Source organism: Eubalaena glacialis, chromosome 3, assembly GCF_028564815.1.
Source record: "Eubalaena glacialis isolate mEubGla1 chromosome 3, mEubGla1.1.hap2.+ XY, whole genome shotgun sequence".
Taxonomy (NCBI): domain Eukaryota; kingdom Metazoa; phylum Chordata; class Mammalia; order Artiodactyla; family Balaenidae; genus Eubalaena; species Eubalaena glacialis.
Genome location: NC_083718.1, coordinates 107,745,058 through 107,762,079, shown reverse-complemented (window position 1 = coordinate 107,762,079; position 17,022 = coordinate 107,745,058). Strand labels below are relative to the sequence as shown.

Below are 17,022 nucleotides of genomic sequence, written 5' to 3'. Positions count from 1 at the left end.
ATGGTTTTTCTCCTTCAATTTGTTAATATGGTGTATCACGTTGATTGATTTGCGTATATTGAAGAATCCTTGCATTCCTGGGAGAAACCCCACTTGATCATGGTGTATGATCCTTTTAATGTGCTGTTGGATTCTGTTTGCTAGTATTTTGTTGAGGATTTTTGCATCTATGTTCATCAGTGATATTGGCCTGTAGTTTTCTTTCTTTGTGACATCTTTGTCTGGTTTTGGTATCAGGGTGATGGTGGCCTCGTAGAATGAGTTTGGGAGTGTTCCTCCCTCTGCAATATTTTGGAAGAGTTTGAGAAGGATAGGTGTTAGCTCTTCTCTAAATGTTTGATAGAATTCGCCTGTGAAGCCATCTGGTCCTGGGCTTTTGTTTGTTGGAAGATTTTTAATCACAGTTTCAATTTCAGTGCCTGTGATTGGTCTGTTCATATTTTCTATTTCTTCCTGGTTCAGTCTTGGCAGGTTGTGCATTTCTAAGAATCTGTCCATTTCTTCCAGGTTGTCCATTTTATTGGCATAGAGTTGCTTGTAGTAATCTCTCATGATCGTTTGTATTTCTGCAGTGTCAGTGGTTACTTCTCCTTTTTCATTTCTAATTCTATTGATTTGAGTCTTCTCCCTTTTTCTCTTGATGAGTCTGGCTAATGGTTTATCAATTTTGTTTATCTTCTCAAAGAACCAGCTTTTAGTTTCATTGATTTTTGCTATTGTTTCCTTCATTTCTTTTTCATTTATTTCTGATCTGATCTTTATGATTTCTTTCCTTCTGCTAGCTTTGGGGTTTTTTTGTTCTTCTTTCTCTAATTGCTTCAGGTGCAAGTTTAGGTTGTTTATTCGAGATGTTTCCTGTTTCTTGATGTAGGCTTGTATTGCTATAAACTTCCCTCTTAGCACTGCTTTTGCTGCATCTCATAGGTTTTGGGTCGTCGTGTCTCCATTGTCATTTGTTTCTAGGTATTTTTTGATTTCCCCTTTGATTTCTTCAGTGATCACTTCGTTATTAAGTAGTGTATTGTGTAGCCTCCATGTGTTTGTATTTTTTACAGATCTTTTCCTGTAATTGATATCTAGTCTCATAGCGTTGTGGTCGGAAAAGATACTTGATACGATTTCAATTTTCTTAAATTTACCAAGGCTTGATTTGTGACCCAAGATATGAGCTATCCTGGAGAATGTTCCATGAGCACTTGAGAAAAATGTGTATTCTGTTGTTTTTGGGTGGAATGTCCTATAAATATCAATTAAGTCCATCTTGTTTAATGTATCATTTAAAGCTTGTGTTTCCTTATTTATTTTCATTTTGGATGATCTGTCCATTGGTGAAAGTGGGGTGTTAAAGTCCCCTACTATGATTGTGTTGCTGTCGATTTCCCCTTTTATGGCTGTTAGTATTTGCCTTATGTATTGACGTGCTCCTATGTTGGGTGCATAAATATTTACAATTGTTATACCTTCCTCTTGGATCGATCCCTTGATCATTATATAGTGTCCTTCTTTGTCTCTTGTAATAGTCTTTATTTTAAAGTCTATTTTGTCTGATATGAGAATTGCTACTCCAGCTTTCTTTTGATTTCCATTTGCATGGAATATCTTTTTCCATCCCCTCACTTTCAGTCTGTATGTGTCTCTAGGTCTGAAGTGGGTCTCTTGTAGACAGCATATACATGGGTCTTGTTTTTGTATCCATTCAGCCAGTCTGTGTCTTTTGGTGGGAGCATTTAATCCATTTACATTTAAGGTAATTATCGATATGTATGTTCCTATTCCCATTTTCTTAAATGTTTTAGGTTTGTTATTGTAGGTGTTTTCCTTCTCTTGTGTTTCTTGCCTAGAGAAGTTCCTTTAGCATTTGTTGTAAAGCTGGTTTGGTGGTGCTGAACTCTCTCAGCTTTTGCTTGTCTTTAAAGGTTTTAATTTCTCCATCAAATCTGAATGAGATCCTTGCTGGGTAGATTAATCTTGGTTGTAGGTTTTTCTCCTTCATCACTTTAAGTATATCCTGCCACTCCCTTCTGGCTTGCAGAGTTTCTGCTGAAAGATCAGCTGTTAACCTTATGGGGATGCCCTTGTGTGTTATTTGTTGTTTTTCCCTTGCTGCTTTTAATACGTTTTCTTTATATTTAATTTTTGACAGTTTGATTAAGATGTGTCTTGGCGTGTTTCTCCTTGGATTTATCCTGTATGGGACTCTCTGTGCTTCCAGGACTTGATTAACTATTTCCTTTCCCATATTAGGGAAGTTTTCAACTATAATCTTTTCAAATATTTTCTCAGTCCCTTTCTTTTTCTCTTCTTCTTCTGGGACCCCTATAATTCGAATGTTGGTGCGTTTAATGTTGTCCCAGAGGTCTCTGAGACTGTCCTCAGTTCTTTTCATTCTTTTTTCTTTATTCTGCTCTGCAGGAGTTATTTCCACCATTTTATCTTCCAGGTCACTTATCCGTTCTTCTGCCTCAGTTATTCTGCTATTGATCCCATCTAGTGTATTTTTAATTTCATTTATTGTGTTTTTCATTGTTGCTTGGTTCCTCTTTAGTTCTTCTACGTCCTTGTTAAATGTTTCTTGCATTTTGTCTATTCTATTTCCAAGATTTTGGATCATCCTTACTATCATTATTCTGAATTCTTTTTCAGGTAGACTACCTATTTCCTCTTCATTTGTTAGGTCTGGTGTGTTTTGACCCTGCTCCTTTATCTGCTATGTGTTTTTCTGTCGTCTCATTTTGCTTATCTTACTGTGTTTGGGTTCTCCTTTTCACAGGCTGCAGGTTCGTAGTTCCCATTGTTTTTGGTATCTGTCCCCAGTGGCTAAGGTTGGTTCAGTGGGTTGTGTAGGCTTCCTGGTGGAGGGAACTAGTGCCTGTGTTCTGGTGGATGAGGCTGGATCTTGTCTTTCTGGTGGGCACGTCCACGTCTGGTGGTGTATTTTGGGGTGTCTGTGGCCTTATTATGATTTTAGACAGCCTCTCTGCTAATGGATGGGGCTGTGTTCCTGTTTTGCTAGTTGTTTGGCATAGGGTGTCCAACACTGTAGCTTGCTGGTCGTTGAGTGAAGCTGGGTCTTGATATTGAGATGGAGATCTCTGAGAGATTTTCGCCGTTTGGTATTACGTGGAGCTGGGAGGTCTCTTGTGGACCAGTGTCCTGAAGTTGGCTCTCCCACCTCAGAGGCACAGCCCTGATGCCTGGCTGGAGCACCAAGAGCCTTTCATCCACACGGCTCAGAGTAAAAGGGAGAAAAAATAGAAAGAAAGAAAGAGGATAAAATATAGTGAAGTAAAATAAAGCTATTATAAAGCAAAGCTATACAGACAAAATCTCACCCAGAAGCATATACATATACACTCACAAAAAAAGGAAAAGGGGAAAAATTAATATATCCTGCTCCCAAAGTCCACCTCCTGAATTTGGGATGATTCGTTGTCTATTCAGGTATTCAACAGATGCAGGCACATCAAGTTGTTTGTGGAGTTTTAATCCGCTGCTTCTGAGGCTGCTGGGAGAGATTTCCCTTTCTCTTCTTTGTTTGCACAGCTCCCGGGGTTCAGCTTTGGATTTGGACCCGGCTCTGCGTCTAGGTCGCCTGAGGGCGTCTGTTCCCCGCCCAGACAGAACGGGGTTAAAGGAGCAGCTGCTTCGGGGGCTCTGGCTCACTCAGGCCAGGGCGGGGGGGAGGGAGGGATACGGATGCGGGGCGAGCCTGCCGCGGCAGAGGCTAGCGTGACGTTGCACCAGCCCGAGGCGCGCCGTGCGTTTTCCCGGGGCAGTTGTCCCCGGATCAAGGGAGCCTGGCCGTGGCGGGCTGCACCGGCTCCCGGGAGGGGCGGTGTGGAGAGTGACCTGTGCTCGCACACAGGCTTTTTGCTGGCGGCAGCAGCAGCCTTAGCGTCTCATGCCCGTCTCTGGGGTCCGTGCTGATCGCCGCGGCTCGCGCCCGTTTCTGGAGTTCGTTTAGGCGGCGCTCTGAATCCCCTCTCCTTGCGCGCCGCGAAATAAAGAGGCAAGAAAAAGTCTCTTGCCTCTTCGGCAGCTGCAGACTTTTTCTCGTGCACCCTCCCGGCTAGCTGTGGTGCGCTAACCCCTTCAGGCTGTGTTCACGCCGCCAACCCCAGTCCTCTCCCTGGGATCCGACCGAAGCCCGAGCCTCAGCTCCCAGCCCCCGCCCGCCCAGGCGGGTGAGCAGACAAGCCTCTCGGGCTGGTGAGTGCAGGTTGGCACCGCTCCTCTGTGCGGGAATCTCTCCACTTTTCCCTCTGCACCCCTGATGCTGTGGGGTCCGCGCTGATCGCCGCGGCTCGCGCCCGTCTCTGGAGCTCGTTTAGGCGGCACTCTGAATCCCCTCTCCTCGTGCACCAGGAAACAAAGAGGCAAGAAAAAGTCTCTTGCCTCTTCAGCAGCTGCAGACTTTTTCCCGGACTCCCTCCCAGCCAGCTGTGGTGCACTAACCCCTTCAGGCTGTGTTCACGCCGCCAACCCCAGTCCTCTCCCTGGGATCCGACCGAAGCCCGCGCCTCAGCTCCCAGCCCCCGCCCGCCCCAGCGGGTGAGCAGACAAGCCTCTCGGGCTGGTGAGTGCTGCTCGGCGCCGAGCCTCTGTGCGGGAATCTCTCCGCTTTGCCCTCCGCACCCCTGTGGCTGCGCTCTCCTCCGTGGCTCTGAAGCTTCCCCCCTCTGCCACCCGCAGTCTCTGCCCGCGAAGGGGCTTCCTAGTGCGTGGAAACCTTTCCTCCTTCACAGCTCCCTCCCACTGGTGCAGGTCCCGTCCCTATTCTTTTGTCTCTGTTATTTCTTTTTTCTTTTGCCCTACCCAAGTACGTGGGGAGTTTCTTGCCTTTTGGGAGGTCTGACGTTTTCTGCCAGCGTTCAGTGGGTGTTCTGTAGGAGCAGTTCCACGTGTAGATGTATTTCTAATGTATCTGTGGGAAGGAAGGTGATCTCCGCGTCTTACTCTTCCGCCATCTTCCGGGAGTCCCGCCAACTACCTTTTAAACTTACACCTCAATAATTTGATACAGCTTTTCAGTGATACAAATGAATGCTCCTCTGTCATAGCAGATAAGGTTAATTGTTATCCTCTACATTGATGACAAGGTCCTGCTTTCATATTCCAAGTAGTAAATCTACTTCTAACTAGTTCTACCACCACCCCCCACAAGGAATCCTTATACTCAAGCCAAAATTACTTTGCAATAAGATTATCTGCAGCATGTAGAATGATAGTATACTTTGCAGAGGTTAAGTCATTTAATTTACTAGGTCTTTATCTTGGTGACCACATTGAAATTTGCTTTTTTCAAAACTTAAGTTTCATAAGAGTCATATTGAGGTCTTTTTATATTAGAAGATACTTTTGACTTGAAAAAAAATTAGAACAAAATAATGATCTCCATTCTTTAGTAGCTATTCAAAATACTGAATTCAGACCTGATGATGCATTTTGATAGTAATATTGGCAAACTAAGGTGTAATCAGAATAAGGTTATCATGGTGATAGTGGTCTAAGAAATGCATCTTCATTGAAGGAATTGGAAAAGAAGAAAGGTATTTGGAGGGCAGTCATGGAAGGAGTACATGTTTTATTGTTGCTTCAGAAAACATATCTAGCACCAACTTTTGGAATTTGTATAATTTGAATTCACAAAAGGAATTATTTCCTATGTATTAAAATTCTCTAAATTACATTAAATTGCATTGCAAAGAAGTTCTCTGCCACTGGGAGTTTTTAAGCAATTGTTGAATAATGTGCATCAGCAATTCTGTCTATACTAGAATTTCTCAATGCAATTTATAGGAAATTAGTTTTTGTAATGTTAATGGGTGTTAATCATGAAAGAAAAGATAGATTCTGTAGTCAAATAAGTTTGAATTAAAGTTAAACAGGCGTTTTTACTAAAGTTCTCAGAGTCTTTTATGTGCTTATATGGTTTATGAATCTGAAGACATAATTTCTTTGACTAGATAAGCATTTCTTCTTATAGGATTAGCCTGTCATGGAACACAATTTAGGAAATTTTGGGTAATTATGTTGATCTCTAAAGTGATGCTACTTAAAGTATGGACTAATGCCCAATTCATAAATTGTTAATTACAGATTTATAACATGATAGATTCAGACACTAAAAGTAATCAGTTGAAATCTTCTATAGCAATTAGACATTGTCATGGCATCCAAGTAGGTGATTATTAGACTTTTGTTGAATAAGGTATAGGCCAATTAGAGTATTATCCAGCTTTTGTTGTGATTTCTTGTGGCATGAAGTACAAACTAGTCAGCTCAGTAGGATCACTTAATGGTCCTCAGCAGATTCAAAGAAAAAGACTTATTCATCATCGCAGACAGTCTGAGAAGCGCTGCTCTAAAGTTCCTTCTGTCTTCTAAGAGTCTGTTCATCTCTTACACTTAACATAGGTAGTGTCTTTTCTCATTTAAACATTTATAATCTGATTAATATTCAAGTATTATAATGTATATAAAGCACGGTTAATTATAGAATTCAGTTTAAGTGCACCAAGGTCTGACTTTTATTTACTTCTAAGGAAATCTTAAAAATCGAGTGTTTATCATTTTTAGAATTCTAAAGTATTATGTAATTAACTATTTTGTTGTTTTATTAAGTGATGATTTCTATTCTGAATTGCATATTCCAAAGCCATAGCTATAGCTCCTGTTTCCACATAACTGTGTACATCTTTTATTATAGTTCATGTAATTTTAAAGCTTTTGTTGTTTTGCAGGTTTCTGCTTTCTTAAAAACTTCTATTAAAAACATTTTCACCAGTCTCTCATATTCTGTGAGATAGTTATTTCTCAGTTATCTGTACAAGCGAAGTTGAGCTTAATTGTAAAAGGGACAGTTATGCCATAGCATAGACAGTCTGTGCCTCTTCCCACCCTTTGGATTAGATAACTTTTTCTGTAGTTAAGTTTATCAAATACTTGAATAGGTGATTACATATGATAATGAAATAATTTCTAAAATTATCTAGATTCTGAATTAAGAATTTTCATCTTATTGTTCTTCATAAATGACAGACTATATACTATGGACCCATATATAGTTCCTGTAAAGAAAAGGAAGAAATGATTTAAAACACACATGCACACACTGCATGATGTAACATCTTGAAAAAAGAAGGTGGGTTTACTAATGAAAAAAATTAAAGTTGGATATCAGAGTGCCTGCCACTAATTGTAAAATCTTCATCATATCTTCTCTATACCCAGTTTTCTAATCTGTCAAAAAGTGGTACTGATGGTCCTCCTCTTCCTCCACCCCCTATCTACATACATCCCTCACAGGTCCTAAGAAGAATAAGATTAGAAAACATGTGTGAAATGCTTTAAAATAATGTAGTTAAACATCATAGCTGTGCCTTGATAATTTTCCAGTAATCCCAAAGTAAATGTGCTCTTCTTTTTAGTTTGTTGTCTTTCCATGTATGATAAAAAAAACACAGATAAGCTTGGTGTTTGAAGTGTCTGGGGTACTAAACTGGACAAACTTCATGTAATTGGTTTGTTATTGCTAAAAAACAATGGTGATATGGTATAGAAAAGTATGAGTTGAAAAGATATGAAAATTTGGCTCTCGTATTAATTCTTTCTATAAAGATTTCCAATGTATTAGATCTTTTGGAGCCCCAATTTTTCCACATGTAAAAATGACAGGAATGGAGTTATTCGTATCTAAGCCTTTTTCTATCTTTAGCAGATCTTGAGTTAGAGATCTACAGACTAATACTACAAAATTATTTTTTAAATGGACCACAAGATGGCGTTTGTAGCTAATGAGTTTTTTGTGTTCACTCTGTTGCAGCCATTGAAGTATTTGCAGTATTTACAAATCCAAACTTATTACTTATATTCTTGAGAGATACGTAAAAGTAATTTTAGAAAAAAATATGCAAATCTTGTTATTTTGAAGTTATTGACATTTCTCAAATTATAAGTTGGCAGGTTATTCTGAATTTAGACTTTTTCAAAAATGAAATTTAATGAATAATTTTGAGCCATTGCAAAATAATAGAAGTTGCTTTCCATTTGTAACATAATCTCTAATTTCTTTCTGGATTGATTACATTTCAGAAAAATGTTTAAATTTGCAGCTCCTGAAAGTTTTCATTACTGTTTGGATCTTAGCTTTAGATGATAAAAAAAACAACTACTAAAATGTTACACACTCTGTGGCCCTCATTTTAGGCATGGCCTACAATTTTTATAATGTAATTTATTTTGCAGTGATATTGGCCTAGTATGGAGATGTTTACGTATTTGAGCTTCAGTGTTTCCTCAAATGTAGGTGATGTCGTCTGTGCCCAAGACCATTTGAGATAGCATTAAAGTACGTAAAGGACACTCAGTCATATTTCTCAGTTTTAGTTTATTAAGAGAGATGCAATTATTATGGCACTGTCTAAAAGATACTTTTAGATTAGTAGGAAAACTAGAAGCACAACAACTTTGACTTAATATGGAAATTTCTGGTTTAAAAAGGGGTACATGGTAAAGTTTGGCTTTTATTACATTTTACAATAATAGATATCATTGTTATTGTTTTAGGCAAATATATGGTTATTTTACTTTATTAGCAGAGATATATAGATAATATTTTATTAATTTGACTTATGTGATAATTTGGATGAGACTAGGTTTTCTATTAGCTGTTCCATGAACAGGGTGGTAGCATTACCTATTGAGATATCAAACTTTATGTTGGCATTATCACCTGGTGGCTAAGAGCATGGGCTTTGGACAGGCATAACTTGTGACATTAAGCACAGAGACCTTGAAGACTTTTCGTTATTTCAGTGGACCTCAGCATCCTTATCTATAAAGTGCTAAAAATAATAGTATATACATCAGTTTTATTTGGTATTAAAATATATATGTACACATATGTATGTATGTATATAATGGAATAAAGAAAGATGAAAGGAAAGTCTTAGAAGCAAAATTTAATATTCCCAGTAAGTCACTAAAAGTAAATCATTTTGAAGCTTTTATACTCATAAATACCTTTCCAGGAGTCTCAACTAGTTTATCCCTTAAGCCACTACTTATTTTACTTGAGCCCGAAATAGCCAATATAGAAAATATGTTTGAAAGCTGCTGGATAGATAAGTAAATAAATAAGTAAAATATATGTTAAGTTCTTAATGCAGTGCCTAGCACATAATAAGGTTTTGATAAATGTAAACTATTAGTAGTAATAGTAGCAGTAGTAGTAATTGAAAATATTTCTCATGTATTTCTGAATCTTACCTTTGGAAATTATTTATAGTGACAATTACCTTATAAATATCAAATACAGAGGGAAGAGGTAAAATGTTATGTTTGATGCCTTTCCACACTGTGTCAAGCCAAATAGAGCAAGGCATATTTACAAATTGTATGTGATCTCATTTGCCAACTTTTTTTTTCATTTTTTAAATTTTTATTTAAGTATAGTTGATTTACAATGTTGTATTAGTTTCAGGTGTACAGCAAAGTGATTCAGTTATACATACATATATATCTATTTTTTTTCAGATTCTTTTCCGTTACAGGCTGTTACAAAATATTGAGTATAGTTCCCTGTGCTATGCAGTAGGTCCTTGGTGGTTATCTATTTTATATATGGTAATGTGTGTATGTTATTCCCAAACTCCTAATTTATCCAACCCCCCCACCGCTTTCCCCTTTGGTAACCATAAGTTGGTCTTCTATGTCTGTGAGTCTATTTCTGTTTTGTATATAAGTTTATTTGTATCTTTTTTCTTTTTTAAGATTCCATATATAAGCGATATCATATGATATTTGTCTTTCTCTGTCTGGCTTATTTCACTTAGTATGATAGTCTCTAGGTCCATCCATGTTGCTGCATATGGCATTATTTCATTCTTTTTTATGGCTGAGTAATATTCCATTGTGTATATATACCACATCTTCTTTATCTGTTTGTCTGTCAGTGGACACTTAGGTTGCTTCCATGTCTTAGCTCTTGTAAATAGTGCTGCAGTGAACATTAGGGTGCATATATCTTTCTGAATTATGGCTTTCTTCAAATATATGCCCAGGAGTGGGATTGCAGGATCATATGGTAGCTCTATTTTTAGTTTTTTAAGGAACCTCCATACTGTTCTCCATAGTAGCTATACCAATTTACATTCCCACCAACAGTGTAGGAGGGTCCCCTTTTCTCCACAACCTCTCCAGCATTTATTATTTGTAGACTTTTTGATGACAGCCATTCTGATCAGTGTGAGGTGATACCTCACTGTAGTTTTGATTTGCGTTTCTCTAATTATAATTAGTGATAATGAACATCTTTTCATGTGCCTTTTGGCTATCTGTATGTCTTCTTTAGGGAAATGTCTATTTAGATCTTCGGTCTGCCCCTTTTTTGATTGGGTTGTTTGTTTTTTTGATACCGAGCTGTATGAGCTGTTTGTATATTTTGGAGATTACTCCCTTGTCGGTTTTGCATCATTTGCAAATATTTTCTCCCATTCTGTAGGTTGTCTTTTTGTTTTGTTTATGGTTTCCTTTGCTGTGCAAAAGCTTTTAAGTTAATAATTAGGTTGCATTTGTTTATTTTTGTGTTGGCCACTTTAGGTTCTAGGATGAAAGTTAACGGACACACATGGTCCAACCCCCCTATTCTATGAATGGGCGAATAGGCCCAGAGAAATGAAAAGATTTGCCTGAAGTCAGACTGTGGAACAGAACCTCTTCATATCCCACCATCTTGAGAAAATATTGATTCTTAAATGTGGAAGTTTTCATTGGAAGCTATATCTACAGAAACACCATTTTTGTTATCATTCATTCTTTAGAAAACTTGATCACATCTGCTTGTGGGATCACTACCTACTTATGAGAACTAAAGAGACATTTACCTTTTCTAATGGCAAAATGTCATCACTACTTTACTGGGGTAGCAAGAGATTTACTTTCAAGAAGAGTTTTGGAATTAAAACTTATTTTCTAAATATTCTGTCCGTGTATTTGAGAAGTTTTTAAGAATGTGTTTTGGGACAAAAGGGCTTTTGTTTACCTGTCAGGCCTGTTTGCCCTAGTTCTGGCTCACTTTTCTAACTGTACAGCCTCTTTCCCAGTCCTGCCCTTCATAGAGAAGCTACAGTTTTTGGTCTTTGTCTACAAACTGGAGCCACCTGGAAAAAAGTGTGCACTGCATCCTCAGTTAATGAGGATTTGTGATCAACTTGCTTTCTGGTCACCCAACATCCTGCCAATAAATATGTTCAACATATTTATGGACTTAACTTTTACTGCAGTGGAAGCGTGGGGCACTAGAAAAGAGTGCTGAACTCAATGGATCACAGTTCCCTTAACTATAAGATGCAGTTACTTGGGTTTGTCAAAGTATTGTTGTATCAAATAAAATAATGTGTATGGAAAATTATGACACATTATTCAACTAAAAGTGGAATTGTTGCTGATTCTCTTATGACAATATGAGAATCTAAAACTAGAATGAGCTGATGGGTATGATTAAAGGTCAGGCCACCCGTGACACTGGGTATTTTTGATTGTTACTCTAATTTTGATATTAGTTTGCTTTACTAATTATAATGATTTAAAAGTGGGGAAAAAGTCAATTCCTTGATAGAAAACAGTGAGAAGCTAAATAACAGAAATACATTTTTTTCAAATAATTGTTTTAACATCTTTTTCTTCTTCTTTATTTTAAATACATTTATTTATTTTATTTATTTATTTTTGGCTGCGTTGGGTCTTCATTGCTGCACGTGGGCTTTCTCTAGTTGCAGTGAGCAAGGGCTACTCTTCATTGTGGTGTGTGGGCTTCTCATTGGGTGGCTTCTCTTGTTGCAGAGCATGGGCTCTAGGCACACGGGCTTCAGTAGTTGTGGCAAGTGGGCTCAGTAGTTGTGGCTCGCGGGCTCTAGAGCACAGGCTCAGTAGTTGTGGCACCCGGACTTAGTTGCTCCATGGCACGAGGGATCTTCCCAGACCAGGGATTAAACCCATGTCCCCTGCACTGGCAGGCAGATTCTTAACCACTGCACCACCAGGGAAGTCTGCAGAAATACATTTTTTAAAAATATAATTTACAATTATAAGGAAGTTTCACACTAGATTTTGAGATTTCTTTTTGTTGTCGTTTTGATGATTCTTTATATCCTCCAATTATCACAGTCCTGGACGCAGTGAATACTGAACTAAACTATTTATGTGGTATAAACAATCCATTTCTTGAGTTTTTACTTAGTTTTTCATACTCAAAAATCCAAGAAAAGCAAGAAAGAGTAAAAAGATTTAAGGAGTTGTAGAGATTATCATTCATTATTTTAAAATAGATTTATGTACACTAACTGGGTAAATGAGCAACATATCAGGTAATAGGTTAATATTAAACATTGGCAGGAGGAGGCAGTTAACATATTTAGTTAGTAAGAAAATCTGCTATCAAAATTCCAAAAGAGGATTGGTAGCTTCAGGAGCTACACAGTTGAGAGCATGTCCTCAGTTTTGTAGATCCAGAAATCTGATGGTCAGCAACCTGAGTGGGGATCAGGCTTTTATAGCAAAACTTAACATTAACAAATTTAGAGATCAATAGAAGCCAGGATGTCAATTGATTAATATTCAGATTGAAAAATGCAGTGTTTATGATGAGCAGCATATTTGCAGCAGTAGTAAAGTACATTTCTTCTCTATGGTCTCAGAGGCATTTACTGAGCACTTACATATTCCTGGCATGTATTAACTCAGTCATCTTCAAAGGGTATACATACTCCTGGAAATACATAAAAATTTCCAAGAGGTATGTAAGGAATCAAATTCTACACACTCAACCTGCATATATACTCTTTCCTAAAAGTTGATCCCCCTGGGACTTCCCTGGTGGTGCAGTGGTTAAGAATCTGCCTGCCAGTGCAGGGGACACAGGTTCGAGCCCTAGTCCGGGAAGATCCCACATGCCGCAGAGCAACTAAGCCAGTGCACTACAACCACTGAGCCCACATGCCACAACTACTGAAGCCCATGCACCTAGAGCCCCTGCTTCGCAACAAGAGAAGCCACTGCAATGAGAAGCCCATGCACCTCAACGAAGAGTAGCCCCTGCTCGCCGCAACTAGAGAAAGCCCGCGCGCGGCAACAAAGACCCAATGCAACCAAAATAAATAAGTAAATTTATTTTTTTTTAAAAAAGTTGATCCCCCTGCAATTATGCATATTTTTTACTCATCTGCCCTCCAGAATGGTCCCTCTTCCACTATGTAAAAGAAAGGTGTCTCATCTTGATGGGCCAGTGACTTATTAAATGTATCCTGGTGGTAATTCAAGAGATTGGTTATTTTCCATTTGCTGATGAATGGCTATACCTCTTATCAGGTTTGTAATATCACAGACGTACTTAACCGTTTGATCCTCAGCTTCCTCATCTATAAAATAAGATTCATAGTAGTCATTGTGAGGTTTAAGGAAGGTAATATGTGATAAAACAACCATTATAATGCCTGACCAAGTATTCATATAGATATTCAGCCGTTGTCATGATACTTCTCTTGATTTCCTGTGCTAGTGTTCTATAATCTGTATTTCAGAATACATAAATTGTTTTTCTACCTTTCATATGGTGGATGGTAGGGAGATAGTTAAGTAGCTAATTTGTTTCTTTTACCATGTCTCACTGTCATTTTTAGGGTTTGCTTTAGAAATGAAAATGTTACTTCACAACACTAGTCAGCATGGAGGGCTGATCTTCCTTAGACGTTTATTAAACTAGAAGAGTTGAAGAATATGACAATGATAGAAGTTTCATCACATTAGGATTAATACCATCTTTGGTGCAATTTGGATCCCTTATTTGACAGGAATTCTAAATAGAGCAGACTGCTCAGATTTTTATTTTGAATTTTACCTTGAATATGTTCAAAGATTTTTTAAATGATAGCTTGGCAGAGTTATCAAAAAGATATGATATCTCCTGAAAGCACTAATTGCTTTGGGCTGCCCTGCAGGGTTACCAGGTAGTAGGTAACGTATGGATTTGCAGAAGAGGCCAGAAATCAGGTTCACAAGGGAAACAGGGCTCTTTCCAAAGGTGAACCATGGTTCTCTATCAGCCCTTCAATCCCAGTTCATAGTTTTCATTGTTTTGTAAATGTTGTGGATAGATTTTTAAACATTATCTGTATTTAGGTATTTTTGTATTTCCTTCTTTTTTATACTCAAATTTTGGTGAAGGAGATTTTGAGTATCTATAAAGCTGAATTAAAAAAATTTTTCTTGGCATCGAAAAGAAATAAAATACTAATAACTGCTAATATTTAATGCATTTCTCCATATGATGTTAATTGTAGGTATTTTGTAGATGTTCTTCCTCAAGTTGTGGAAATTCCCATCTGTTCCTAATTTGTTAAGAATTTTTTTTTTAAAGTAAGAATTTGACAGATGTCTTTCCATGTCTATTGAGATGATAATAAATTACTTTTAATACAGTCAGTTACATTGATTGATAGTTGAACATTAATCCAATCTTACACTCCTGGGATAAACTCCATTTGGTCATGAAATATAATTCTTTCTATAGATTGCTGGATTTGATTTGCTAAAATTTTGTTTATAATTTTTGTTGCATCTATGTTTATGAGGGATAGTGGTCTGTAGTTTTGTTCTTTTGTAATGTCTTTGGTAAGTTGGAAAGCATTCCTTTCTCTTCAGTTCTCTGGAAGAGTTTGTGTAGAATTAATATGATTCTTCCTTAAGTTTTTGGTAGAATTCACTGGTGAAGCCATTTGGGCCTGAAGTATTCTTTGTGGAAAGATATTTAACAACAAATTCAAATTCATTTGAATTATCTATTTTTTCTAGAGTGAGTTTTGGTAGTTTGTATCTTTTCATTGGTTTCATTTAAGTTCTCAAATGTATAGGTATAAAGTTTTCAATAATATTTTTTTTCCTTCAGTAGAATTTAAAGGGATGCCACCTCTCTCATTCCTAACAGTTGGTAATTTGTGTCATCTTTCTTCTTTTATGAACAGTCTGGCTAAAAGTTTATCGATTTTATTAATCTTCTCAAAGATTCAATGTTTGGTTTCATTGTTTTTCTCTTTCATTGATTCACACTTCTATCTTTTCTGGTTTTTTTCTTCTGCTGCTTACTTTGGTTATAATTTGTTCTTTTTTAGATTTTAAGATGGAAACTGAAGTCATTTAAGACCCTTTCTTCTTTTCTAATGAAGGTGTTTAGTGTTATAAATTTCTCTTTATGTACTACTTCAGTGGCATTCCAAAATTTTTTATACATTGTATTTTCATTTTCATTCAGTTTAAAATAAAATACTTTCTAGATTACCTTTTGATTTCTTCTTTGACACAGGGCTTATTTATAAGTGTCCTGTTTAGATCTCAAATATTTGGGGATTTTTCAGATATCTTTCAATTGCTGATTTCTAAGTTAATTTCATTATGTTCAGAGAACAAACCTCATATGACTTGATTCTTTTTAAATTTATTGAGATGTCTTGTATAACCTGGAATATGGTGTGTTTTGGTAAATGTTTTATATGCACATGGAAAAAAATACGTATTCTCTTTTGTTCTGTAGATATCAATTAGGTCACCTTGATTCGTTTCCTGGGCACATTAATGACTATCTCACCACCTAGTCCCAGCAGACCATCATAATATAATCATTGCTAATTTTTTGAATACTTACTTTGAGCCAGGCATTCTGCATAGAGATTTATACAGGTTATGTAAATTTAATTTTCACGATTGCTTTAGTGGTAAGTATTGTCATTAACCTAATTTATAGCTGAAGAAACTATAATAGAGATTAATCAACTTGCACAAACTCACACTTGATATAGTAGGATTCAAATCTGATTAAGCCATGCTTGTATCACTACTCCTCTGTCTAGGTGCTTAATGCCTGCCCCCTCAGATCCAAATGGTCCATCTATCCCTCTACAATTTATTATAGATCTGTTTTCTATCCTGACAATGGGGGAATAGTTGATTATTTCAGCAAACTAATCCATGCTAATTTTTTAACCTTTTATGTTTTCCTCTTATTTAGCAACAGTTTCCCTCATTAAGAATTAAAATATGTAGAAAATGACAGGGATCCTGGCCAGCCTATGGGAGAGAGGAGTAGGGCAGATTGCTATAGGAACAGATACGTAAGGATATATTAATCCTTCTAACAGTAAAAGTGAGCTACTGTTGACCTCCTCATGGTGTGTTTCCATTATTTAGTGCCTTGCTACATGGGAATCCTTCCTTACATCACAGACAGATCTCCACTTGGAAGAAGCCTCTGAAGATAAATCGTAATCGCATTGAAGACTTCTCTGTGATCTTTGGGAGATAACCAAGGTTAACCAAAGTTATTCTTTCTGGATGGGCTGGGTCCTTTCTAAAGTGGACGAAAAGTGTTTCACACTATCTGGAAAACCAACAACTTAAAACTCAGGTGTTCCAGAGCATTCATACGAATTTGGATATATATATACATATATATACATATAAATATTTAGCTTAGTTTTAACTATGTTCTTAAATTTGTATGCCAATAATTATACATTAAAAAGTTTTTTTCTTAAATATTTGTCTGTGGAACATGTCATTTTAAATATATTGTAAAGACTCAGTTTTAATAAAAAGTTTAATATGAAATGACTTGTGTGTGTTCTTTTTCTACTAGTAGCTCAAGCCTCTGAAGCAGATTCTAATATGAATCCAGTGTATGTTAACAAGTATACTATGTATTCACCTTTATTTCATCGTAATTTTATCTGAAATGCTATTTACTTTGATATTAGGAATTCAAAGTAAATATGCAAAAATGATTAAATATTATTAAACATTAATGATAACTTCAAAAGTTGGTTTATTAAAAGTTAAGTAACTGTTTAAAGATTACCAAGATAAATTTAAATTATTTTTTGAGTTACTATTTAGAATTCCTTATACAGTCATTTTCCAACTAGTAAATTTATTCCTTTTTTTGGTATTTTTTTTTACATACTCTTCACAATT

General features: G+C 36.8%; 1 protein-coding gene across 3 annotated transcripts in view; it reads left to right on the top strand.

The window, feature by feature from the left end:
- The window catches only part of SNX7 (sorting nexin 7), a 113,604-nt gene extending 97,010 nt beyond the window's left edge, over positions 1–16,594 (top strand). For 2 of the 3 annotated variants that reach the window (XM_061186289.1, XM_061186286.1), the window contains one exon: positions 16,240–16,594. In XM_061186289.1, the coding sequence (XP_061042272.1) occupies positions 16,240–16,317 (78 nt within the window). In that variant the 3' untranslated portion in view covers positions 16,318–16,594. Of the gene's footprint in view, positions 1–10,602; positions 10,692–16,239 lie in introns of those variants that run through there. The other variant, XM_061186288.1, reaches the window with a different exon arrangement.
- The last annotated feature ends 428 nt before the right edge of the window (positions 16,595–17,022 follow it).